This window comes from Alosa alosa, chromosome 8 (assembly GCF_017589495.1).
Source record: "Alosa alosa isolate M-15738 ecotype Scorff River chromosome 8, AALO_Geno_1.1, whole genome shotgun sequence".
NCBI classification, from domain to species: Eukaryota; Metazoa; Chordata; class Actinopteri; order Clupeiformes; family Clupeidae; genus Alosa; species Alosa alosa.
The window spans coordinates 27,288,325-27,314,641 of record NC_063196.1 but is presented as its reverse complement, the minus strand read 5'-3'; the positions used below and the strand labels follow the sequence as shown (position 1 = coordinate 27,314,641).

Sequence of the window (26,317 nt, the reverse complement as noted above, 5' to 3'; positions counted from 1 at the left end):
AGGGCCAGTTACATGAAGTCCTATGAGCCTCTGATGCCTGTACTGTCCAAACTGAGTAAGACACACACACACACACACACACACACACACACACACACAAACACACACACACACACACACACACACACACACATACTCACACACACTCACACACACACACACACACCTCACATCACACACACATCACACAGCACACACACACACACACACACACACACACACACACACACACACACACACACACACACTTGTTTGCTCAGATAATTAGTGTATTTCAAATGCAGCCTAATCCCTGAACTACAGTGTATGCTTCCTTTGATAATGCCATAATCATTCATTGAATCATTCATTCATGGATTTAATATTTGTTGTCCATTCATACACGGTTCACACAGTTACATTCACATTCTCAGCTCTTCTTTGAGTAAATGCTTCTAAATCTCACTTCTTTTTACTCCCAGAAAGGTGCGGGACTTCCACTTCACACATGCGGCCGGTCTATCCCACCAAGACGTTCCCCAACCACTACACCATTGTCACTGTGAGTTCATGCTAAACAAACTCACAGCCCACAGAAGAAACAATCTCAGAAGCCACCAGCTGTCTGTGTGTTGGTTAGCACATAGGCCATGACATATGCCTTGTGTGGTTTTATAGCTCAAAGGGGCATGGAGCAGTACACTGCCTGACATCGATGTTAGTTGTGTAAGAGCAAGATAGACTATGACGTGAAATCACTAGCCTCTAAGTGTTGCAACCCAGGATGGGTTGGCCTGTGGTTTCTGAAGAAATATCCATGAAAGTGGTTTACATAAATTGAAGAGAAGTGTGTATTTTGCGGCCGGGATTTAATGCTTTGGTTATTTATGGTAATTTTCCAGGCCAATGGCATCTGATGTAATGTATTGTGAAAACATCACTGCAAGTCAAGAAGCCACTTAGCAGATTGCTTTTTATTTAGTTTTACATGTTGTGTGTTTTGTGTGTGTGTGTGTTTTTGTGTGTGTGTGTGTGTGTGTGTGTGTGTGTGTGTGTGTGTGTGTGTGTGTGTATGCCACAGGGCCTGTACCCTGAGTCCCACGGCATAGTCGACAACAAGATGTATGATGTGACCAGAAATGCAGAGTTCCTTCTCAAATCAAAGGAGAAGTTCAACCCCCTGTGGTACCTTGGAGAACCTGTGAGTACCGTTGGACACAAACATCCCACAACTGCTCTTGAGGTCCATTCAACCAGCTCTTCAGTTCATTTCAACGGTCCCATTTATTTTGTTTATCTTCTGTCTTCTGTTGTTTTTCTTATGGTTGCCTAGCACATTAAAACTTTTATTTCTCTTTGCTTCTTGATTTGTATACTTGCAAAGCACTTTAAAATGACCCATTCTAATGAATTGTGTTATGTAAATGAACTTGCCGTGCCTTGCTCATTCATCCCAGCTTGGCCAGTTTCCTCTTTGATTGGCTGTTTAGCTGAATCAGCACTGTGGAAGGACTGTTGTGTGTCTTCGTAGTTAAGTAAGAGTCCTCATTTTATTTGAGAGTGATTTAATTACCCACAGTTTGAAAAGGCACATTGATTTACCTTTCACTTTCTAGATGTGTACCGTTTGTTGCAAACTACTCGTTTAAGAGTTATATGAAGTGACGGGAGCTTGTATGAAAAGTGACAGTGATGAAGTGTTCTGGTCCGTGTTTACAGATGTCAAGTCACAGAGAGACGCACTGGCTTCTCTGGAGTCCCACACATGATAAAGGAGGCTGTGGAATGAAACAGAGGCTATTCTCTCTTTAGCCATGATAATGTGGCTTCTAATTAAAAATGCTTTCAGCAGCCATCTCCTCCTGTTTAGATGCCCGTGCCAAATCATGTGCCTCCTAGAATAATTAGGGAGTCTGCATTGTGCAAATGACAGCCTACGTACAGAAGTTGTTTTGTGCTGTTTTGGAGTACACTCGAGTTTCCCCAGTTTAGGTCTTCTGAGGCCCAGAGACACATCACATTCCCTCGTCCCCCCCATCACTCAATCTTTCCGTATGTCTTATTTAACCTTAACTGCTGTTTAGGGACTTACCACAGAGTGTTTACATTTTTGTCATGCCATTGTGCGTGACTGCTGTCATAAGAGCTCATTTAAAAAATAAGAGCTCACTGACCATAGAAGGTCACATTCTTGCTAAGTCTGTGGCTTTCTGGGTAATTTTAGCCTGTTATTTCATGCCACTTTGCATGCCCAACCCGAAACAATGACCGAAACAAAATCATGGTTGCATTTATGGATTGTATGAATCATAGTAGCTATATCTTGCATATGCCCTAAGTGTTTGTTGTTCTATCTACCAGCAATCAATTATTCTGATTGTTACATTGTTATTATAGTCGCCAGGGTATACAGGGTATGCAGGGTATACTCCTTACTCCATACTCCAACTCTGTTGGTTTCTCTGCAGGTCTGGCTCAGTGCAATGAAGAACGACATCAAGGCCGGAACGTTCTTCTGGCCTGGAGGGGATGTGGCCATTCAGGGAAAATTTCCCACCTTTCACCAGGTTTATGACGGGTCAGTAAACTAATATTACATTACATTACATTACATTACATTTGGCTGACGCTTTTTAACCAAAGCGACTATATTATTAGGAAACCCATAGTACATTCTGAGATGGATCCGAGATATGTCAGTGTCTGACTCAGACCAGATTCTGAGATAAGATTTAGATTTTTGCAAGAAAGTGTAAATCTCACCACCACCCATCCAGAATCGTATCATAAGCCTACTGTATGTTGGGCACTGATCAGAAAATGGCCTTTTTTGCATCTTTTCCCTCCTCAGAAAAGTCCCATACGAGAAGAGAGTGGCCACCATTTTAGACTGGTTACGACTGCCTGAGGGAGAGAGGTATGCTGGAGCTTTTTACATCAAGCTTTCTTACAATTACAGGAATTTAGTCAGAAATGCATCATGGTGTGGTTTTTGCCTACTCCTCACTGGCCTTGTATGTCTGTCATGTTTTCAAAGGAGGGACATGGAATCAGTAGACCTGTCTTTGACATATTTCTAGAAATAGGAACTTGACTGATTTAAAGAATGCCTTAATGCTTTTCATAATTCTTGGCTTTTTGAGGTCTTTATGGCTTAGCCTAATAAACAAATAAGTTAAGAAGCTAATATATTAGCTAATATATTAGGGGCAGCTGTGGCCTACTGGTTAGCGCTTCTGACCTGTAACGGGCGGGTTGCCGGTTCGAACCCCAACCAGGAGGCACGGCTGAAGTGCAAGGCCCCTAACCCCTCACTGCTCCCCGAGCACCGCTGTTGTTGCAGGCAGCACACTGTGCCGGGATTAGTGTGTGCTTCACCTCACTCTGTGTTCACTGTGTGCTGAGTGTGTTTCACTAATTCACAGATTGGGATAAATGCAGAGACCAAATTTCCCTCACAGGATCAAAAGAGTATATACTTACTTACTTAATATATTAGAAGCTAATATCTAGCCTATTATGTAGCTTAGTGGACTCTAATTTGAGACCACAATGCACACTATATCCAGCTACCGTGCTGCGGAAGCCATGCAATGAGAAGAGGCAGGCATACCAAAATTAGCTAATTTACAGTATTGACATGTCGCACCGACACCGTGCAATAGCAGAAATCAGTTGAGTTATTTGTAGTGTATTATTTAAAGTATAGAGATGTACATGACTGAGGTTGGCTGAGACATGAGTCTGTTGAGATTATCGAGTATGATTGTTAGTTTCGTGGAAACAGTGTCACAAAACAAATTCATGAGAATAACGGAGAAATTCTTCGTCTGCACACTCAGAGCTGTATATAGAGAGAGTTTGGCCAACTCAAATCAGGGGCGCTATTTTGGAGACCAACGTCAGATGATTCCCTATGTAACCCTATGGGGCAAATATGCTATGTTGAAATAAATAGCTTATTTTCACCATCAACAGGCATATAAATGTTATTATCAACGTTTGATAATATGTAAAAGGCCCTTACAAAAATATCCCGATCTTAAAAATCGCTTGTAGTGACCATATTGCCTCAGTCCCCGTCTTGCCCTGTAGACATACGCACAACAGTTGGGCATTATGTTAATGATTTATGTTCTTTTTCTCCACTATTCACTGCACTACGTCAATGGGGATCTGATGAATGTTGGTATCTAACATGGTGTCCACGAACCACGTGACCATCAGAGTCCTGTATGTACTTGCACAGCTTTGTGTGTTCTTGAACTAGAGCATTAACCCTGTCCAACTGTCCTCTCAGGCCAGACTTTTACACCTTGTATTTGGAGGAGCCTGATCATTCTGGGCATAGGCATGGACCCCAGAGCAGTCAGGTGAGATCTGACACCTAGCATGGAATGTTCAGCTGAGAATACTGAATGGTGGGAAATTTGAAATGCGCTATATTTGTTAACCCCTCTCTTTCTCAGGTCATTGAAGCTTTAATTAAGATGGATCGTATTATTGGACTGTTGATGGAGGGCCTGAAGATGAGGAACCTTCACAAATGTGTGAATGTGATCGTCCTATCCGACCATGGTGAGCACAGGCTAAAATGTCCAGTACCAATTAGCCTTCTCCAGCAAGGGATGCACATTCATATACATTCTTAAAATGAATGTGTTGGAAACAACACAAATTGTCTTGTCCCTATCTGGACATAGAGATGTGTTAAAAACAACTCAAGTTGTGTTGTTTTCAACACATTCATTTTACGAGTGTAAGCTTCCTCCTACTGGACTGAATGACTTAGCAGTGTAACATTCTTATATTTGGCACCTCATCCTGTAGGGTTTCCTACTCTACTGGTATGTCCCAAGGCATGAATCTCAAATAATCTAGAGATAATAGGGATTAACAGTTGACTGAATGAGAGAACCGTCACGCCACGTGCCCTTTATTCCAGGCCAACAAACGTGCATCCTGATCACAATGGCAGAGAACCACTGGTTGAGTCAGTTAACTGTAGATCCAGGGGAAATTCAAGGAAGTGACTGCACCCTGTTACAGTAAGGTCTAAATTATTAGCTCTACTCAAGCCAATGTTTCATCGTTGTTGACTCTTGGTGTTGGCACATATTGACCTAAGAGGGAATGATTATTAACAGCTTGTGGGGAGGCGTATGCCATGGATCTGGCTTGTCTTGTTTGTCAGCCCCATGCCGTGAAGGCACAACAACAGTTATTATCCTGTCCAAATGGTGGCCTTTAAATTGAACTAGTGATGAAGAGAGGGTGAGAGATGAAACAGTGTAAAAGAGAGAGTGAAGAGGGAGGACAACAAGGACCCATGCAGCAGGTGGCCAGCTGTGATGAGGAAGAGAGAAGACAGAAAGAGAGAGAGAGAGAGAGAGAGAGAGAGAGTTGGCAGAATGACAGAGGCTGTCCCTCTGTATGTCGCTCATTCATTAACAAAGGAGTGTCTCTCCCTTCTCCCTGGGAGGGCGTGGCTGTGGGGGAGCGAAGACGACTCAGTGCCGTGCACATCTGCCCAGCGCCGCTGGCACATCTGTAATCATCCGCGCGGAGGTTAGGCAGCGTGAGATGCCCAACCCGAACGTCAGGACGACGGCTGGATGTTCGCACGCGTTCTCGTGACGAGCGAGAGACGGCAAAGGGCCAGAGCTCTAATCAACACTCGGGCCTTGAGTTGTAATCTTCTCTACAGCCGTGCCGATCTCACCACGATGCGCACACAAGAGAGGAGAGCCCCGCCACTGGCCTCGCGTGTGTATGTCACGCTCTGATGTTGAGCACGTAAATCTCAAGGATATTGGGAGTGTATTTGCGTCCTCTTTTTTTATTTGTGAACGATGTTCTGGGCACATGAGTGAGCTCCAGAGTGGCCTGAGGGTGGACATGGAAACAGTGTGAGAGGCCACCGCAGAGCTCGGGAGAATCTGAAAGGATGATGGGCTGTTATCTTATTAGATCTTGGGAAAGGATAATACAAATCATTACTTGTCTGGAATAGATATGAATAAAACATGAATAACATGTAGCCTTATTCAACATATCTTAATGCTGAATGTAGGGAAATTAGAGATAATTAAAACACAATACCTATAAATATCTAACGAAATGGAGTATTCTGTAATGAGTTGTGCATTATGAAATATTAATGATTAATGGTGTGTTCATGCTGAAGTTAATATAATAATATAATATAATGGTCTTATTTTATCTATGTAAAGTAGCCCAACACATTAATCTTAGATGTTACATTAATTAGTTGCAGGTAATGGATGTTTACTGTAAACAAGAAACCCTTCTCTTTCCCATGTGGATTTGAGAAAGCACTAGGGATGTTATGTTTACTCTAATCACCACTACGAGGGAAGCAAAGTTGTAGTGCTCTCTCTGACCCATTTCAAATTAGTCTCCCTGCAACCTCCAGCAGATATGAAGTCCATGTTCACCAGAGGCAACTATAATCTGTCTTCTCTGCTGTGTTGTGTCAATGCTGTAGACATTGCCTCTCTTCAACAACCTGTGCAAAGAGGCTGCATAGCTTTTATTTGATGTATGGCTTAGACAATGAAAAGCCCAAAAGCAAAGCATTCTCCCAGTTTCCCCTAGCTGTTGAATGGAGAAAATAGGTCAGTTATTGGGCAAGGGTTTGCCATGCTGCTTGTGGCTGGTGTGTGTGTGTGTGTGTGTGTGTGTGTGTGTGTGTGTGTGTGTGTGTGTTAATGTCTGTCTGTGTATGTGTGTGTGTGTGTGTGAATGTCTGTGTATGTGTGTGTGTGTGTGTGTGTGTGTGTGTCTGTCTGTGTGTGTGTGTGTGTGTGTGTGTGTGTGTGTGTGTGTGTGTGTGTGTGTGTGGGTTCTCACCCACTGTACAACATAATAGCTAGAGCCAGTGGAAATGTACATGACTGGTGCATGCTTTTGTGACAAAGGAAAATATACTGTATGTTAGATTAAAAGCTGCCCATAAAAAGGCACACTGCTGTTGGGAGACTTTGACATACTGTTTCCGCAGCTCTACAAGATTAGGGGTGTTCCTTTGGGTGAAGTGTCAAACGGCTCCCATAAAAACAGTCGCTGAAAGACATAACTCACCACTTTCATGGCTTTCACTGTTTAAAAAGATGACCGCAGAACTGTGCAAGACTTCTAAACATACATATGCTGAGATGTGTTTGTGTTGGTCTCGTCCTATCTTTTTATACTTTATTGATGTGTTATTGTTAAGCATTAGGGATCGCTACTCTGCTTAAAAGGTACTATATGCATAAAGACTGATTGATTGATTGATCCATCCTCAAACACAGGCATGGAGCAGGGCAGATGTGATCGGGCGGTCCATCTGAACTCATACCCGGTCAACACCAGTGACTTCACCCTCATCATGGGCCCAGCGGCCAGGATCCGCCCAAAGAGAATCCCAGAGGAGTTCTTCAGCTGTAAGCGATTGCAGTCTTCACCATTTCCCTATTTAATAAAGCAGTGAATGGAGGACATTGCCTCACTATCATGTGTCACTTGATGAATGATGTACTTGTTCTTGCAATATGAATTTAAAAGTAACATTGTCACTCGTTGGGTGCTCTGTTTTTTTCTGCAGTTGACTATGAAGGTGTACTTGCAAATCTTTCGGTAAGAAGAATGTTTTTCATTTTATTTTCATCTGTTAGTGTGTAACATTTTGGAACACCGGTGGGCTAATCTTTTCTGTTTATGTGTCTCCACTCCCCCCTCTGTCTCTGTCTATCTCTCTTTCTCTCTCTCTCTCTCTCTCTTTCTCTCTCTCTCATTCTCTCTCTCTCTCTCTACATCTGAAGTGCAGAACTCCTGACCAGCCCATGCGACCCTACCTGAAGGAGAACCTGCCAAAGAGGTTCCACTTTGCCAACAACGTTCGCATCGAGCAGGCCCACCTCTACATGAAAGAGACCTACTGGGCAGCCGTGTATGTTTACAGAGCGCACCTTCCCCTTTCTCTCTGTTTCTTCCTCTTTCTCTCTCCCCCTCCTATCTTCATCCCTTCATTCCTCCTGTCTTGTGGCACCTCAGCTCTGTCTCCTCTCCTTTGGGAGAAGCTTCCATCAATTTGCATCAAAAGCTTCCATCAATTGCATTTACTTTTACATTCATGCATTTATCTGACGCTTCCGCCTCCAAAGCCGCACACACACACACACACACACACACACACACACACACACACACACACACACACACAAAATATGTTATCAGGTAAATGGCAGATATGTCCATAACAGGTTGAAAGGAACCTTATAATGCATACAAAATGTATTCAGCTGATTTAGAGTGGAGATCATATATGTGAATACATGCTAATACCAGTAGCCTATAAAACATTGCTCTCAGCCATGCTGATTTTGATCAAAGCTTTTGGAGGACAAAAGGTTGCAGAGTCCTGATCTAGAGTATCAATGAACACTACCTGACATACAATACAAGACAAGCAAAAGGAGATGGCGCAGAAGTGGGAATAGAACCAGAGGAGGTTTTCAAGATATTGTGTCACGACACCAACAGAAGATGTCGTCCAACTCCCCATTTCTATTATTAGAAAATAAAGTGTGACCCAGACAACAACAGCGAGACCACAGACGGCAGGCCATATCTGTTTTTATCCCAGATGCATTCCTTTCTCAGAGGGAATAAAGGGGTGGCTCTAGCCAAAGGTGGCTGTTTTGGCAGGAGGAGCACTGTGATTATGGATAGCCCAGCCAGTCGGTTAACCAGAGCTGACCGACTGGGCCTGCCAGGTTGATGGTCAGTCCCCACCTGACCTCTGTGACATGACAGCACAGCACAGACTCTGGAGGTGTCTCGGCTTGTGCTTACAAAGTGGACAGCTGTGATGAGCTGGTCTCAGGTAACCAGTATATCGGCCAGCTGGCATCTGGTTTAGGCCGGAAAGTTACAGCCAACTTAAAGTTATGACTAGCACCCCATTTAGACTTAAGGATGTGACTTTTAGACTTAAGGATGTGAATTGTAGACTTAAAGATGTGACTTATAGACTTAAGGATGTGACTTTTAGACTTAAGGATGTGACCTATAGACTTAAGGATGTGACTTTTAGACTTGAAGATGTGACTTTTAGACTTAAAAATGTGACTTATAGACTTAAGGATGTGACTTTTAGACTTAAGGATGTGACCTATAGACTTAAGGATGTGACTTTTAGACTTGAAGATGTGACTTTTAGACTTAAAAATGTGACTTATAGCCTTAAGGATGTGACTTTTAGACTTAAAGATGTGACTTATAGACTTAAGGATGTGACTTTTAGACTTAAAGATGTGACTTATAGACTTAAGGATGTGACTTTTAGACTTAAGGATGTGACTTTTAGTATGAGTTATGAGCAGAGGTGTAAAAGTCCGACTTCAGAAAGTACCACGTATAGGTTCTACCTGTACACAACGGTCATTTCACTGCTAAGCTCAGTTACCTGACTGAGGAGTTGTGCTGATTACAATCAGCTGGTTTAGTGAATGGGTTAGAGCAAATAGGCAGGACTTTTACTTTCTGAAGCCTGTCTGGTTCTGAGCAGGTGTAAGTTGTAAAATCAGACCAGTATCCATGGAAATAATAACAGTGACACACCGCAGCGTGTCGTTGAACGCGGGCCGGTCTGGCTCAGCGCCACCAGCCTGAGGGAAGGAGTGAAGTACATTTTTACAAATACTTTCACTTTCTCACCCTCACCCTAACTTAGTTAGCAACTTTGTTGGTTGCAATGCAATTTCCCATTTCCAACCAACTAAATTGCTGACAGGCTAGCAACTATGGTTTTGGGAAATGCGCCCCTAAACATACCCACAGCCAACCAGATTAGAATTTACACATGTGCTTCGTGTTGATGTGTTTGTGAGACAGTTATGCATGTAATTGTTTTGTGCTATGCTATGTGTTGTTATATTCTCTTCTTCTGTGCTGTGCTGTAAGAGCTGTTTTATTGCTCTGTGTCTAGTTATGTAATCCCACACTAATGTGTCCCTCATCCATGTTATTTCCCCTTAGAGGCCCCAGGGATACAAAGTATTGCTCGGGTGGATTCCACGGCTCAGACAACCTCTTCCAAAGCATGCAGGTGTGTGTCTTCGTCTGGGTGGGTGTGGGTGTGGGAGCTGGGAATAGTGGGAGGATAAGGAAAGAGTGACACAAAGCATGAGAAACATTCCAACAATAGGTCCAGTCAAATAAGTTACATTCTAACATGCAGTACTGCTGTCCAGCTATGCAGTGATTCAGTATCAGCACCCAGAACAAATAAACCCCTTGTTCAATGAGTAACAAGACTAATACAACTCCTCATTAATGAATAGCTTGTGTCTCTTCCTTAAAGGAGAATTTCGGCAATTGTTTTCTTGTTTTTTTTTTTCATACCGACAGCACTCGGTGACCCCAAGAAACTGAGATCTATGTGAAAATTTGAGTTCTTTTTTAACACTTAACCTTTGGCTCGATTAAATTTAATTCGATTTTCGGTCCTTAGTAATGGAATGCATGTTTCAAAGACGGGACGTAATTAGTCAGGGATGCGAGGGATTGCACACAGAATTCCATGAAAAGAGCTCAGAATCATTGTGGGATATGTGAGGGCTTTGTCCCTATGGACTTGAAAGGCTCAGCCTGGCAGAGACACAGAGTATTACTGCCCAGGCCTGAAGCTTTTTCCTAGGGGTCAAACTAGACGTCTACAGAATTGTGTGTGTGTGTGTGTATATGTGTGTCTCTGTGTGTGTGTGTTTGTGTGTGTGTGTGTCTGTGTACGGGTGTGTTTGTGTTTGTGTGTGTGTGTGAGTGAAAGAAGGATAGTGTGTAGTGTACGTGTGCTCGAGGGTATTGCCATGTTCAGGTCTAAGGTCAGTGCCAGTGTTTGGGTGTATCTCAGCTCATGGCTGCATGTTGACGTTTTTATTCATGGGTAATTTGGGCTCTACTGTACAAAAAACACACACACAGTTCATTATCAGGGACTACCATTACCCTCTCTACTTTTCCAGACCTAGTTAGACTTGCCCAGCCTTTCCAGGAGCCTCTGTGTCTTTCTGTAACTCCCTCATGCATGTTTCCCTCTGTGGCTCTCTCGAGAATGTCTCTTTCGCATAATTGCCAAGTTGTACGACGTACATCTTCCTCAAAATAAACAGGTGAATGAATTAAATGACTGTCTAGGATAAAATTATGCCCTTTTGAACATGCAAGAGCTGCTGCAGAATATAGTAATCATGTCGTAGAAGAAACGGTGAGCCACTAGCTTGTTTACCCTGCACCTAGTTTGGGCTGTTTCTCCGATGTATTTTCGAGGCGCTCTTAAAAACTCCTACAGTGGAAGTCTTTTAAGGTCGGGCTCTCTTCGTGTTGACATTTAAGTATTTATTAGCGGGCTAATTTGGCCTGTTTTACAACACAGTATTTTCTTTGTGAGCCTCGCAAGATATTAGCGTGTTTAAAAGTAGAGGTTTGTATGATTGGTGTGTTCCAGTCAAATGGAGGGTAACTGCAGCTAAGCCTAAGGACTAAGGCCTAAGCGTGCTTTTGTAGGCACAGCTCACAGTAGGAGTGGCAGCTACTTTGTTTTTGCCAGATGTCTGTAATTATTCTTTAAGGCCTGTAACTGCGATGTTTAACATATTTCAACTTTCCGACAGAGTTAAGGGCCTTGTGTCTTAAAAACAACCATTACAGATGCTGTCCATTTATGGGAATTGAAGTACTCTTCTCAATTTTTTCCAGTAATGAGTTGTAAAACATCCATTTCTGAAGATTGGGCTCTACGAATAGGACTTGTGACATTTCCAGGAACAGTGATAATGGACAGGCAGTGAAGAATCTTTTGTTGCCAGGCTTAATCAACGGACATCCTGTGACACAATGGAGTAGTTTCCTGACTTCTTCTGGTTAATTCATCATGGCTGTCAACTGGTTTCTATGAATGGGGCAGCCTCGTCTAATTAGGCACTGATAAAGTGTTAAAATAATAAACCTCCTTTCAGCACAATGTCAAGTCAAGTCAAGTCAAGTCAAGTCAAGTCATGTTTATTTATAAAGCACTTTAAAAGCAACAACAGCTGTCCAAAGTGCTGGACAGGCAAGTTAGTACGACTTGGTAGACAACAAAAAAGACAACAAAAAGTGAGGATAACAATATTTACAGGCAAACAAACAAATAAATAAATAAGACAATCAGACTGTGTTAGCCAGGGCATAAAAATTGTTTTTTAGGTGAGATTTAAAAACACTCAAGGAGGGAGCCAGGCGTATATGTAGGGGCAGCTTGTTCCAGAACTTTGGTGCAATCACTGCAAAAGCCCGGTCCCCTCTGCTCTTTAACCTAGAACGAGGCACAACCAGCCGAAGTTGGTCAGCAGACCTAGAAGCCCTAGAGCAGGGGTTCTCAAACATTTGTGGACCCCTCATGGAGTGAAAAATTCTCCAAGGACCCCTCATAATTGCAACACATAAAACTTAAGTTAATCATGTAGCTGTATAGCCTTTTTTTTCTGTTAGATGCTTTTTTTCTGTTAGATGTATTTTAAAAACATAGAGTGCTAATACCACAATAGTCATGTTAGCAAACTTTGACAGTATGTAGGATTTTTTTAAAGGATTGTTGTTTCTTTATCAAATGTAAGCCTATTGTGTTGAACACATAGTGTTTGCTTCACATAACTTTCATTTTGTTGGCGGTTAATTAATAGTAAAGTGTTTTGATGTATTGATGTAACGTATTAGCAGATCAATTGGGCAAATACTGATACTGTAGCATTTTTTAGCCAATTTCATATTTTGACAATTTCATATTTTGTAGCAAACTTTGTCAGGGACCCCCTGACAATGTGCTGCGGACCCCACTTTGAGAACCAATGCCCTAAAGGATGTCTGCACCTTCAGGAGATCTGATATGTACAGTGGGGCCAGACCATGTAAAGATTTAAAAACAAATAAAAGAATTTTAAAATGTATTCTAAAACGGACAGGGAGCCAGTGAAGGGCTGCAAGCACCTTCGTGTTTTAGTTAGAAGGCGGGCTGCAGCGTTTTGAACAAGTTGAAGGCGGGATAAAGAGGAACAGCTAATGCCCACATATAGGGCATTGCAATAATCTAGACGGGAAGATACAATGGCATGAATGTTTTTAAGAGATAAGAAGGGCTTAACCTTGGATAAAAGCCTTAACTGGAAGAAGCTAGATCTTACTACTGTGTTTATCTGTTTCTCCATTTTAAAATTACAGTCTAAAATTACACCAAGGTTTTTTACAGTATCTTTAGCAAATGGCTCAAGGGGGCCTAAGTCACCCTGTGTGTTACAAGCAGCACTGGGCCGAAAGACTATGACCTCAGTTTTATTTTCATTAAAATTTAAAAAAAATTAAAGCCATCCAGGCTTTGATGTCCTCTAGACAATCTAATAAAAGTTTAACAGATTGGGGGTCGTTATGTTTTTAGGGGCATGTAAATCTGTGTGTCATCCGCATAGCAGTGGAAAGAGATGTTATATTTTCTAAGTATGGATCCCAAGGGGAGCCTGTACAATGAGAACAGCATAGGCCCCAGAATAGACCCTTGAGAAACACCACAAGGAAGAGGCGCAGAGGGGGATACAGATCCATCCAGGCAGACAGAAAATCTTCTGTCGGCTAGGTAGGATTTAAACCATTCAAGAGCAGTGCCTCTGATACCAACACAGTGCTCTAGACGGGAGATTAAAATATCATGATCAACAGTATCAAAAGCAGCGGTGAAATCAAGGAGGATCAGAATAGCAGAATCTCCAAAATCAGTGGCTAGCAGCAGATCATTAAAAACTTTCAGAAGGGCTGACTCCGTACTGTGGAGGGCTTTAAAACCAGATTGCAGAGGTTCCATGATACCATGTGTATCTAGAAAAGACTGTATTTGTTGAAGCACAAGTTTTCCTAGAACTTTAGATAAGAACGGGAGTTTTGAGGTAGGTCTGTAGTTAGATAGGATTGAAGTGTCTAGATTGGGTTTTTTAATCAATGGCTGCACAACAGCATGTTTGAAGCTCTTTGGCACAACACCTGAGGCAAGGCTACAGTTCATGATCGTTAATATGTGGGGACCTGTGGTCTCAATTGTCTGAGCGATGAGAAGAGGAGGAACAATGTCAGTTAGACCAGATGAGATTTTCATTAGCCCTATGGTTTTGCTTAGGTTAGCAAATGATATAGGCTCAAAGTGACTGAAACTCACAGGGCAGGTGACAGAGATAGAAGGGTTAAAGGAGGGGGGCGTTATCTGAGCTCTGATGTTGGAGATTTTGGAAACAAAGTACTGCAGAAATTGTTCACTACTCACTGAAGTGGTGTCTAACTCAACAGGTTGGTGTTTATTGAGAGCAGTGTTTATAGTGTTAAAAATAATATGTGGTTTGCCCTGATTGCACAGAACAATATCAGAAAAATATTTTGTTTTTTTTTTAGATTTAACAGTTTTTTGGTATTTGAGCCACGTTTCCTTTAAAATGTCAAGAGATACATGCAGCTTGTCCTTTTTCCACTTGCATTCGGCCCTTCGACACTCTCGCCTGATTGAGTGGGAAGTGTCAGTCAGCCATGGTTCTTTTTTGGCTTTCGGGCGCAGTGTTTTAAAAGGTGCAACACAGTCTAGAATGTTAGAGCAGATAGAATAAAAATATGTCAATTGTTCAGTATCCGGACAATGTGACTTTGTTTCCACTGTTGTTTGCTGAAAGTCACTTAGTCAAGGTCAAGGCCATGGGGTTGTGCTCGGTGCTGTATAGCTGGCCTGGGTCTGACTTGTAGGGAGGTCAACGTCAAGTCAGAGTGGAATTGAGTTTAGAGTCAGCTGCAATGTTGGTGTAATAGCTACACTGTGAGTCCTTGTTGTTTATGTTTGGTCAACATATTGGGCCTTTGTGTTCAGTCCTCTAGGTCTAGCGCTCAGAGGTGATCAGATGTGCAAAATTCCTAAATATAAATCATGATTCATGCAATCCACCATGCAATCCAAATATTTCCAATGGAAATATTTAGCGCAGGGATGTTCATTCTGTTCTATTTGTCCAAGAATGATGAACCACAAACATTACATCACTGTATTAATGACATTTTAACCTGCCCACATTCCAGACAGCCATCAGAGTGGACGAATCCCACGCATACTGTAATGGGCTGGCTCGGGTCCATCTAAAGTCAGCTTCATACCTATAAATCAAATGATGGCTTTCTACTTTATGATTTGGATTTGTTTGTTTGTTTTGCAGGCTATATTTATAGCCCATGGACCTGGACTGAAGTATAATACCACTGTTGCCCCTTTTGAAAACATTGAAGTGTATAACCTAATGTGTGGTGAGTGTTGCCCTTTTTTATCGCAAAGATTTATGCCACAAAAGTAGACTTTGCTTATAACGTGAGCAAAGTTATAAGCAAATGGTATTCTATGGAGCTTAAGGCTTTCTGATTAAAGAGAAAATGGACATGAGTTCATGAGTTGTCTACTGTAACAGGAAATGCAGCACTGTAGCACCCCTGCGAGGCCAATATGGGTCACTTGGGTTACAGTTGAGTCATTTGGGGACTGTGCCAACTGTTCATTAAAACACATCTGACAATAATGCTATAGGATGTGTCCATCTAAACACAAGACTAAATGAAACCATAAAATCATATGAAATAAAACCCCGGTGGGCCACCGTAGACCTCTGACAGATATTGGAGATGCTTGCTTTAGGGTGCTGTAGCCTCAGCATCATGTAACACAGAGATATTTGTGTAAGAACAGCACTGAATGTGAAATGTACATTCAGTGACCTAAATGACCTTGGTAGATTTGTCATGAAACCAGAGAGGAGGCTGCAATAGGTCTGTAGAAACCAGGTGCAGAGGCTTCAGTAGGTTCCTATGAAAACAATAGAAGCCCTCCTGACAGCTGTTTGTGCCACTGCATTTGTCTGAGGCTAGTCAGTCATTGCCATATGGTCTAAATAACCTTGCTCTCTGTCATATTCATACTCATACTACTGAAGCCTATTGTGGGATGTTTAGTTAAAGGCCTACAGTAGAACAAAGAGTGTATTTTGTTTGGGCAAGTGAGAACTTGTGCTTGTACTGGATCTCCATTTATTTCAGCCTTTACAGCCAACGGATCATAATTCTGTGAAAAGCAATGAGTTAAAATCATGGCCTGTCATGTATTTACTCAAATCTTTTGTTTGTGATGAAGTTAGATATCTGTGATCGAACATTTGTTCTTATAAAGTGAAATGTTCAAGTTAATTAGCAGATGATGGCTTGTGATCACAGACTTGTTGGGCATAAGGCCTGCACCCAACAATGGCACCCATGGTAGCCTGAATCACCTGCTGAAGAGGCCGCGGCTTGTCCCAGCCTACCCAGCTGAGATGTCTCTCGCCTCGGCCTGCTCCGCTACCGCCTCCATCCCCACCGACGACCTGGGCTGCACCTGTGGAACTCTCACTGAAGCAAAGGTATGCCAGAGGTCAGGAACCACCTAAGGCTAAGGTGTGATACCGCAGAGCTCCACCTCAATATCTGTGTTCAGTTTTTATAGTTTAGTTTAGTATTATCAAAAACACGCTCACAGTAGGAGGCTGGTCAAATCCAAATTAAATAATACAACATCAAAAGAAGTACGCACACTGTGGATGTATACTGCAGATGATGGCTTTAATGCACTGCGGAGCATTAGTGAAGCAAGCAAGTAAGTGAAAGCAAAGTAAGATAAGATCCTCTGGCTGTTGTCCAGCCTTTATACCCCTTCAAGTCATCCCAGACAGCACCCACTCTGGCTTTCTCACCACCTATGTTTATAGATAACTGACCAAGTAACGTATAGTACTCCACCTTTGCCCTCTCATCCTGTTATTCCTACATTCTTTAGGTTTTGCTTACATTTTCCTGGCACCAACCCTTATTTATGACATTTTCTGCCGGGTCTGCTCTTCCCTTAAACCAGTCTTCCTTTCCCACACTGAACTTACTACAGAATTCAGTTTCACAAAACAATGATAGTACACAGAATAAAGATACTACATAAAAGATATATAAACTGAAGGATATATTTCAATAAAGCCCACGACACACTTCTGTCTGTGTTTAATCAAGGCCTGCTGTTTGTGGTTTACTCATCTCTGTCTGTCTGTCTATGTGGATGCGCACCTGCACTAACTGAAACTGCGTTCATAGTACAGAGCTGACTGTGGGAAGGGGATATGCTTACTCACATTCCGCGCCACCTTTTTCCCTCTTAATTCAAATTGGAAAGCCCCAAGCCACAGACACACCACCCAAACCTCTGGGCTATTTTCAAAATGTGCTTGGCTGTTATACTTGTACTGCTCACTTACTGTACTAGACACAGACTTGCCTCAAGTTTGCCATTTTATCAAGATTACTCCGTTGTAGTGGCGTGTTTGCAGTGTTCCCCCAATGTCCCACCAACATATGTCTGTCCTTGAGCTGGCTCCTCAGTCCAGTTTCTCTGTGGATGAGACTAGTAATGTAGCCTGGTAAACCAAACTCATTCACGAAGTGAGTAGAGTCTGGACACTCACGACTGGGAAACCAGCTGGGTTTCCAGCACTGGCATGGTGACGGGCGTAGACATAGCGTTAAAGGCCCATTCACACCAAGAACGATAACAATAATGATAACTATAAATAAATATCGTTCTCGTTAATATAAATGACAACGTTCACACATAATCTATAACGATAACAACATGAGGATCACTTTCAGAGCGATTTTCAGAACGATAAAAAGTTAATAGCCAATCACAACCCATCAACTTTTAACCGTCACATTCATTAACACAAGGAGAGACTTTGTTTATCGTTGTTCAGTGTGAACGCTTTTATCATTATGGTTATAGTTATCGTTATCGTGGCAGCCTAACCAATCACATTAATCAGAGATTTCTGACATTACTCCACTACTCTGCTTAAACTTTGCAAACTGACAATACAGTAAACAGCATATCGGCAGTCGGCTACCTTTGCTGTACATACATTTGCACATTCTTCCAACTGCAATTCTTTTATATTTCCAGGCGTTGCTACTACCGTTTACCACAGCCATATTCGATTTAAAAACTATAGCGTCATCCCCACTCGTCACTGATCGGGCAGGTAATCTGCCAACAGATGGAAACGCTAGTGAACTATGGTGTTCCAGACTAGTTCCAGATAGATAGATAGATAGATAGATAGATAGATACTTTATTGATCCCCAAGGGGAAATTCAAGGTGGTGTGGCCAGGCAACCAGTAAGGGGCCTTGTGCTGCACTAACCGGTATGGTGACCTGTAAAAGCACATTCCTACTGGAACTGCAGTAAGGTGGACATGGGGGGGAAAAGGGTAGCACATGGTTATATGGTACCATAGATAAATTCACAGCTGCACAGCATTTCAAGGGAAGGACATGATTCGTAGACTTGAGAATATTTTTCCAGTGCTACGCTGGTGCTAAAGTCTCTTGTCTTGTTTGAACGAGGCCAGCTGCACTCTTGCATAAGAGCAGACTCAGATTTCTGCCCAGATTGAATGGCCACTGATCTCACTTCCTAAGAAACTTAGGTGTGGTCTGCTGCATGTTTCTTCCACTGTGAGCGAGAAAGTAGAAGTGAGAAACATCTGTTTGTTCTGCAGACTGTCTCTATTAGGTTAAGTCATGAAAGCAAGTCTCTAATGCTTTTCCAACACTCCTTATTAGGTGGAGGACCTCAACGCCAAACTCATGCAGTCAGGTATGTGCCTTTCTTTTGCCTTTGACAGGAATAAAAGAGAGAGGTATCAATCAAACCTGCTTGTCAAATCACCGGGTGTGTTTGTTCTTTCATCGTAGATCCAAGAGTAAAGCCAGTCCATCTGCCCTACGGGATTCCCAGGGTTCTCCAGGAGAACGCTGACCACTGTGTGCTCCTCCATTCCGACTACATCACTGGGTTCAGCAAGGACATTCGTATGCCACTGTGGGTCGCCTACACACTGAATGCATGGGTGAGTTTCTGTGTGTGTGTGTGTGTGTGTGTGTGTTTTGTGTGTGTATGTGTGTATGGAGTAATCAGAGGATGTTGTCCATTAACTTCCTGCTTCCTTCCTTTTCAGATTAATCTGATTGCGTTTGTGTCTCCCAGACAGTGGAGTGGAACAGTGACTGCATGAAATATGAAACCAGCCTACTGTTCCTTGCTTCCATTGTATTTCTCCTTTCCTTTTTCCCTCTCTGCCTCCCTCCTCTCTCTCTTTCTCTCTCCCTCTTTCTCTCTCTGACTTTTCCTGTCACTCCCTCTCCTTAACTCCTACTCTCCTTAACTCTCTCTCCCCTCTCTCATCCCTCTTTCTCTCTCTGACTTTTCCTGTCACTCCCTCTCCTTAACTCCTATCATCCCTCTCTTTCTCTGTCTTTCTCTCCCTCACCCCTATCTCTCTCTCCCCTCTCATACCGATCTCCCTCCATCAAGGGCGTAGGTTTGGTCTGAGCTTTGGTGGGGACACTAGGCTACCCACTAATCCCCCCAAGAAAAAAAAAGGAAAAGCCACTCAACTCTTTCACCAGCCACTCAACTATACAATTTAAAATGTGCACTGTCCAGCCACTATAGAAATATACTGTCCAACAATGATTAAAATGTGCTACTGTCCAACTACCCATGATTAAAATGTGCTACTGTCCAACTTGATCTATACTGTGTAGCACATAATCTGATTTTAATATGTATACATATGTAGGCTATATTTAACATTTATTTTCTATTTAGTCTGTTATGAAATCATGCAATGACCCGTTTAAGCACAGCTCAGTTTTAAGAAACTTAAATACATGCATGCTTAGCATTTTGTGAAAAGAATCATTAAGGCTACATTGACAACTCTTAACCATGAGCTGCCTGTATATTCTCTGATTCTAATATTTACAGATATCTAGGCGATGTAAGCACAGCTCAGTTTTAAGAAATGCTTAAAGCCGAATGAATGTTGAATTTTTCTACAATTTATTTCAAAACCGGATTACTCTGGAACAGCTAACTATACACGGGAATGCATTACACCTTTGTGTTCGGTAAGGTCTGCTGTTTATTCTGATATATGGTTTGTCATGTGTTGCGTGAAGAGTGTGTACAGTAGGCCTACGATATTCCACCGAGACGAATGGATGTGGAGATGGGCACAGAGAATAATTATTAAATCTCTTGAAGTTAATTTTTCTCGCGAACTGTTTATCACAGCAAATAGTGGCTATAGCACTGTTTAAAAGCTGAGAAAAGGCTCTTTCATGTGACACATGTGTGATGAGTAGCCTACTCGAGGAGTTCAACAGAGAAGAATGGGTGAATTTGGACGCACTTCATATGCCTTGTAGTGAAGTGAAGCTGAAGCGCAGCGCAGGAGACTAAGCTCACTGGTAGTTATTATAGGTAACTTCAAATCAGCGCGATTTACCCTTATAGGCTACTGCACATTACACGATCTGTACGAGATGATCCGCAGCAAAGTGAGAAATGATTTAACTCTTTGTGTAGCGCATGTGAGCGCTTTTCCCCTCATTTCAACCTGAATATTGGTGGGGACATTTCAGTAGTAATCTGACATTGGTGTGGATACGTCCTTCGGTCCCCACGCAAATCTACGCCCCTGCCCTCCATCATCCCTCTTTTTCTCTGTCTTTCTCTCCCTCATCCCTCTCTCTCTCCCTCTATCATTCCTCTCTTTCTTTGTCTTTCTCTCCCTCATTCCTATATCTCCCTCTCTCTCTCTGCAGTGCACGCTGGTCTGTATATCTTCCTCTCGTGTTTGCTCTCTCTCTCTCTCTTTCCATCATCCCTCTTTCTCTGTCTTTCCCTCCCTCATCCCTATCTCTTATCTCTCTCTCTCTCTCTCTCTCTCTGGTGTGGGGTTTGTAGATGAGAGAGGTAGCAGAGTTGAGGCTGGAGTGCACACTGGGTCAGTATCTTATCTGTTGGCCCTGGTGTTGGGTGGAGCCTCAGCATGAATTACAGTGTTTTCTTTTCCTCTCTCCCTCGCTTCCTCACTTTCTCTCAGCTCTGTCCTATCTTCTATCATGCATGGAGCCTCAGCATGAATTACAGCACAAATGCACCCCGAGAACACTTTTCTTTTCCTCTCTCCCTCGCTTCCTCTCTTTCTCTCAGTTTTTCCCAGTTGTAATTTGGCTCAAGATGAACAACTCAGGGCCTAATCTGGCCTGCATCTACAGTATACTACATCAGGGCCATATCTGATATACAATACATTCCAGTCTGTTCTTGACAAAACCCAGTCCAATAGTTTGGCACTCCTAAAAGCTAGCTGTGTGTTTGGATTTTCATGCATCTTGCAGGATGTGTGTGTGTGTGTGTGTGTGTGTGTGTGTGTGTGTGTGAGAATGTGTGTGTACATTTGCATACCTCCCTCTTTGCTCTTTTAAACTTCATAGACAAACACGTGTGTATGTCCCTTTGCACACACGCGCACACATGTGTGCTCGCGTGTCTGGTCAGTCTCACTAACCCTCTGCTCGCCCACTCCCCCAGGACACGTTTGGAGATACGAGCCAAGACTGCGTGCGTGCTGACGTGCGAGTGTCCCCCAGCATGAGCCAGAATTGCGGCTACTACAGAAACAACGACACCGTCACCTTCGGCCTCCTGCACCCACCCAGTATGCTTCCCTTTCTTCTCCCCCACCACCACACACACACACACACACACACACACACACATGAACACATAAACACACATACATGCACTCACACACACACATACACACACACACACATAAACACAGGAAGCTCTCACAGCACCATCGCACAACAGACACTAGCTCATCTCTGTCACGATATTCCACACACAAGCACACCTGGTATTGTTTGTATTCTACAGTAAGTCCCTGGTATTGTCTGTGCTATATCAAAAGAAAGCAGTATAGTATGCCCACAGTAGTCTATGAGCATGTATGATTTGTTTGGCCAGAGTTCAAGTGTCTGGCTAGTCTGATCTTTTCTGAGATGGGGATGGGGAGTTCAGACAAAATGTTTTATATTGCACAAAATGAGGGCTGTATGTGTATGCGTATGTGCAAGATATACAGAAATGCCATTCAGCAGTTTTGCAATCAAGGAGCAGGTTGTGGACTGTTTGCAATCAAGTAGCAGGTTGTGGACAGTATGTTGTTGGCTTTGAAACATGGCCAGTTCCTCAACATCTCCTCTATTCTCTGCATGCAGCCCATAGAAGAGGGGTTGATTGTTGTCATTGGACCAAGACCTGAGAAGGTCTGGGCTAGTGCTTGGGTCATTTTCTCTGTAGGTGGTCAGCAGATCTGAAAAGACCATAGAATCCATCTCACAATTAAAACCGGCCCTTTGTTTCCTCTGCTTCCTCACAGATCTCAGTTCAAAAGACAAAGAGTGGGATTCGCTTCTCACCAGCAACATGGCCCCCATGTTCCCAACGTTCTTGGGTAAGACACCAGACACACCAACAGTATAACAGTGAAGTCCTGTGCATAAAACACAACATGATGGCATTCCATAATAAGCCAGTGGATTCATCTAGTAGAGATTAGAGACACGCCGAAATCACACAGTGTTATTGTAACAAGAAATAGATGATTGCAATATTGGTTAATGGTTATAAGTGATGAGTTCAAAGGTAAAAGGTCAGACACAGTCTCTCTACATACTGTAGTCGCATGACCCTCAGTGCACTCACAAATGATATGTAAATACACTCAGTGCAGTCACAAATTACATAACACTATAAGGCGGGGATCACATTAGCCAGCGGCAACCGGCAGGTTTCCTATTGTTCTCTGTGGTTCAGCAGCGGATCGGTGGCAACGATGGCGTAACGCTAGCGTTGAACAAGCTGAGCGTTGAACTTGGTTCAACTTTCAAAGTGCAACGCGAGCGTATTCAATTGACAAACCGTTTGTGTTGCTTAGGAACGAGATAAAACTTATTATGGTCTGAGCGTTGCGTTACGTTTGATGTGATCCTTGCCTAAAACATTCGTCAAGTTATGAAGTTCCAGGTTTGCAACACCCCCATGTTTGCTGTGGATATTCACTAGAATTTCTTTTTCTGTTATACGACTTGACCTTACATGCGATGACAGATAAAACCCACTAAACTACTGGATATCTGTCCAGTTGATTCAGAGGCATGTATTTCATTAACTTACTTGACCGCTGTTAGGGAATTCCCAGCCGATTCCAAGGCCACGCTCCCAAACCACACCGCTACTTACTCTGCACGCTTGTAGGCGACAGCTGGAGCCTGTATGCTATAATGCTTCCCAGGAGAACAACTTGAGCCCTGTCCAACTCATTTAAGATCTATAATTTCAAGCACACATACTTCCTCAGTTGGCTGTCACCTACTGTTAACGTGACCGTGTGGAACGTGCCACGGTATTGTTTTGAGGCCACTGACACGGGCCAGACGTCTCTACCGTGCATATCTATTCTTCTTCTTGTTTTCCCTTTCTCAGGCTATCTCATTCAATCTTTTCTTCTAGAGTGTTCTACAATCCTGTACTCCTCTGTGTATCCTCAAACGACCCACCATATTTGACAGGCCACTTCGCAACCAGAACAATGCGAAGCCCACGCACTGTTTGCTCGGGAGTTTTGTGGGCTTTTTTTTTTATTTTGTTTTTACAGTAGGATGTTTTTACATTAGCATCGGTTCCTGACCCCCCCAAATTGCTAATGTGTTGTCTCTTGACAGGATGTCGAGCCTCACACACACACACAGCTTTTGAATCCTGCCGCAGCCCCCAGGCTTCCCTCACTGTTGCTCGTTGTCGCTCGCTTCACACAACGGAGAAGAGAGGGGGCATCTGTATAAACATTCCTGCGTTAGGCTCTCCCGAATCCCAGCCCTGAGCTCCCTGCTGTGTGCCTTGCGCCGCCGTAACTTGGCACGTCTAGGAGACGTTGCTTTTTCTGGTATAAATGTTGCCAAAATAAGAACCTATTTTGCAACAACAAAGGTTAGGCAATTATGTAGTACTTACGGTTCTTATTCTAACTTGTCCCAGTCACCACACAATGAGATCTTAATCTTAGACTCAGTAACGGGGGGAGGTTGTGTGTATAATGGGCTTCTGGGTGTGAGAATTTTTTTGTTAAATTTGGGGTTTTGAAATGTCTGTTTACTCAAAGGGACGTGTAGCAGTGAGCTTTTATTCTTTTTGTCTTTCTTCTTTTTTCTAAACCAACGTGCAATGGCATGTTTTGCACTGTCACACAGACCTCTGTAATTCCATCAGTCAAATACCATTTCATCCACATTCCCTGGATTTGGTACTAGGTGAACCTTTACAGTTGAGCTGGCTCTTGAGCATAAGAAATTTCATTACAAATCCTTGAACTTAAAATTGAACTGGTAGAGGTATCACGTCCACTTTCCTTTTTTTTATCTAAAGCTTTGTTTGTTTATTGATTATCGTTGATGATGGTATTCATTGGTCACACAGTGTGACAGGAAGTGAAGTTAATTCCTCGACCAGACCAATACCGCCATAGACCAGATAGAGTCTGCCCTCCAGTGGTGAACGAGCAGTACAACATTAGGAATTAAACATTGCCACTTCCTTTGCTTCTTATGCATAACCATTTAACAGTGTTTAAACATCAGGTACTTTTTTTGTTCATTCTTAGACCTAAACTGATGGCTTTGAATGACCTCATCTTGTCATCAGATTAATTGTCTTTGTGCTAAGGGAAGGGAAGTGGTTTGCAGTGTTGCTATGGTGCTCATGCAAATGTTTTGACTGTGTTTTGGCAGATGTTTGGGAGCAGTTCCACAAAACAGTGGTGATGAAATACTCTAAGCGGATGAATGGAGTCAACATCATCAGTGGCCCGATCTTTGATGTGAACTACGACGGCCACTATGATGATCAGACCAAGCAGACACTGTAAGATTTCCATGTTGCAAACTATTTGAAGGAATAGGTCCTACCTTGTCTTTGTTATGCTAAGCATGTTTTAGGTGAAAATATGACCAGTTTGTTTAATCCCTACAAATTAACAACCAGGGTTGGGTAGTAATGGATTACATGTAATATAGATTACGTAATCAGATTACAAAAATCAAGTAACTATAATCAGCCCAGATTACAATAAAAAAATTGTGTAATCAGATTACAGTTACATTGTTGGGGATTACCTGATTACATTTTATCATGCAAACAATGCAACTTTTTTATGATAGCCTAACTATCTTTTAATTTGACAAGACATTCACTTTTTAGACTTTTTTTAGATATAGTTAAGAACAAAATGATTCATACCCCTGGCAAATATTGATTTTCTCTTGACCAATATGTTTGTTCTTACTTAAAATTACACTTGCACATGCCAAAAGGTTGCAAGACAATGTGGTAAAATCATGGAATAAAAAAGTGTTTTTATCTTTTTAACATTTTTATGAAAAATGCGTTTTCAAAATTATTCATACCCTTTTTAAACAATCACTGGAAACATCTTTATTTACCACCACAGGTCTCAAAATGGTTCATAATACCCAAGCCTCTTCATGTCTCCACAATGATTGTAGACTGCACCTTTTTAGCAGCAATCTGGGGTTTGAAGCAGGAACTTTTATTTGCCATCACTTTGGCCTTTTGGCTCACTTTTTTGACGGATTGAGGTCAGTGTTTCCCATACATTGACTAATCTGTGGCGGGGCGCCACAAAATAAAAATCAGCCGCCACACATAAATATTCTATGTTTAATTTAAAGGAACCGTATGTAAGAAATGTATTTCAATTAATCATAAAATGGCCCTGATATGTCACTAGACATTAAGAAATCATGTTAATTTCAAATACTTATATCACTGACAACAGTATTCCGCCAGGATATTGTCATTTAAAAAGTGAAGTTGCAGCCCTCAACTGATGTTGATGTTGTGTTTTGTCATGTCATGTTGTGTTTTGGCCTGATGCGCCACCTATCTACTAATCACAAAGTCAGTAGTGTTTCGCATCCGGGTTGGCAACCTCGAAATCAGGGGGAGGGGGGAGGGATACACCACTCTACAGTAATTTGAAAGTGATTGCAGTACCAGTTTTGGCCACAATCTTACATATGGTTCCTTTAATTTAGTTTAATTTAAATATAACATCAAATCCTTGCATTGCCATTGAGCTGGCGCTTTTACGACGCAGCCTTTCCTTGCCCCGCCCGCTCTCTCTCTCTCTCAGAGCCCCTGCCCCTCCTCTGTATGTGCATTTAACAAAATATTCACGATTGTTGAAGGATTGTTGTTGCCACATAGAAGCATTGCA

At 42.4% G+C, this 26,317-nt stretch overlaps 1 protein-coding gene across 1 annotated transcript in view; it reads left to right on the top strand.

Moving 5' to 3' along the window:
- Positions 1–26,317, top strand: part of enpp1 (ectonucleotide pyrophosphatase/phosphodiesterase 1) — a 46,759-nt gene that overhangs the window by 16,414 nt on the left and 4,028 nt on the right. The window contains 18 exon segments of the mRNA XM_048250888.1: positions 1–55; positions 462–541; positions 1,061–1,180; positions 2,448–2,557; positions 2,831–2,896; positions 4,280–4,352; positions 4,449–4,557; positions 7,296–7,427; positions 7,589–7,620; positions 7,806–7,933; positions 10,024–10,093; positions 15,258–15,345; positions 16,300–16,484; positions 18,729–18,762; positions 18,861–19,015; positions 21,550–21,676; positions 22,403–22,477; positions 24,810–24,942. The exon segment at positions 1–55 is cut by the window's left edge and continues 43 nt beyond it. Of these exon segments, the coding sequence (XP_048106845.1) occupies positions 1–55; positions 462–541; positions 1,061–1,180; positions 2,448–2,557; positions 2,831–2,896; positions 4,280–4,352; positions 4,449–4,557; positions 7,296–7,427; positions 7,589–7,620; positions 7,806–7,933; positions 10,024–10,093; positions 15,258–15,345; positions 16,300–16,484; positions 18,729–18,762; positions 18,861–19,015; positions 21,550–21,676; positions 22,403–22,477; positions 24,810–24,942 (1,772 nt within the window).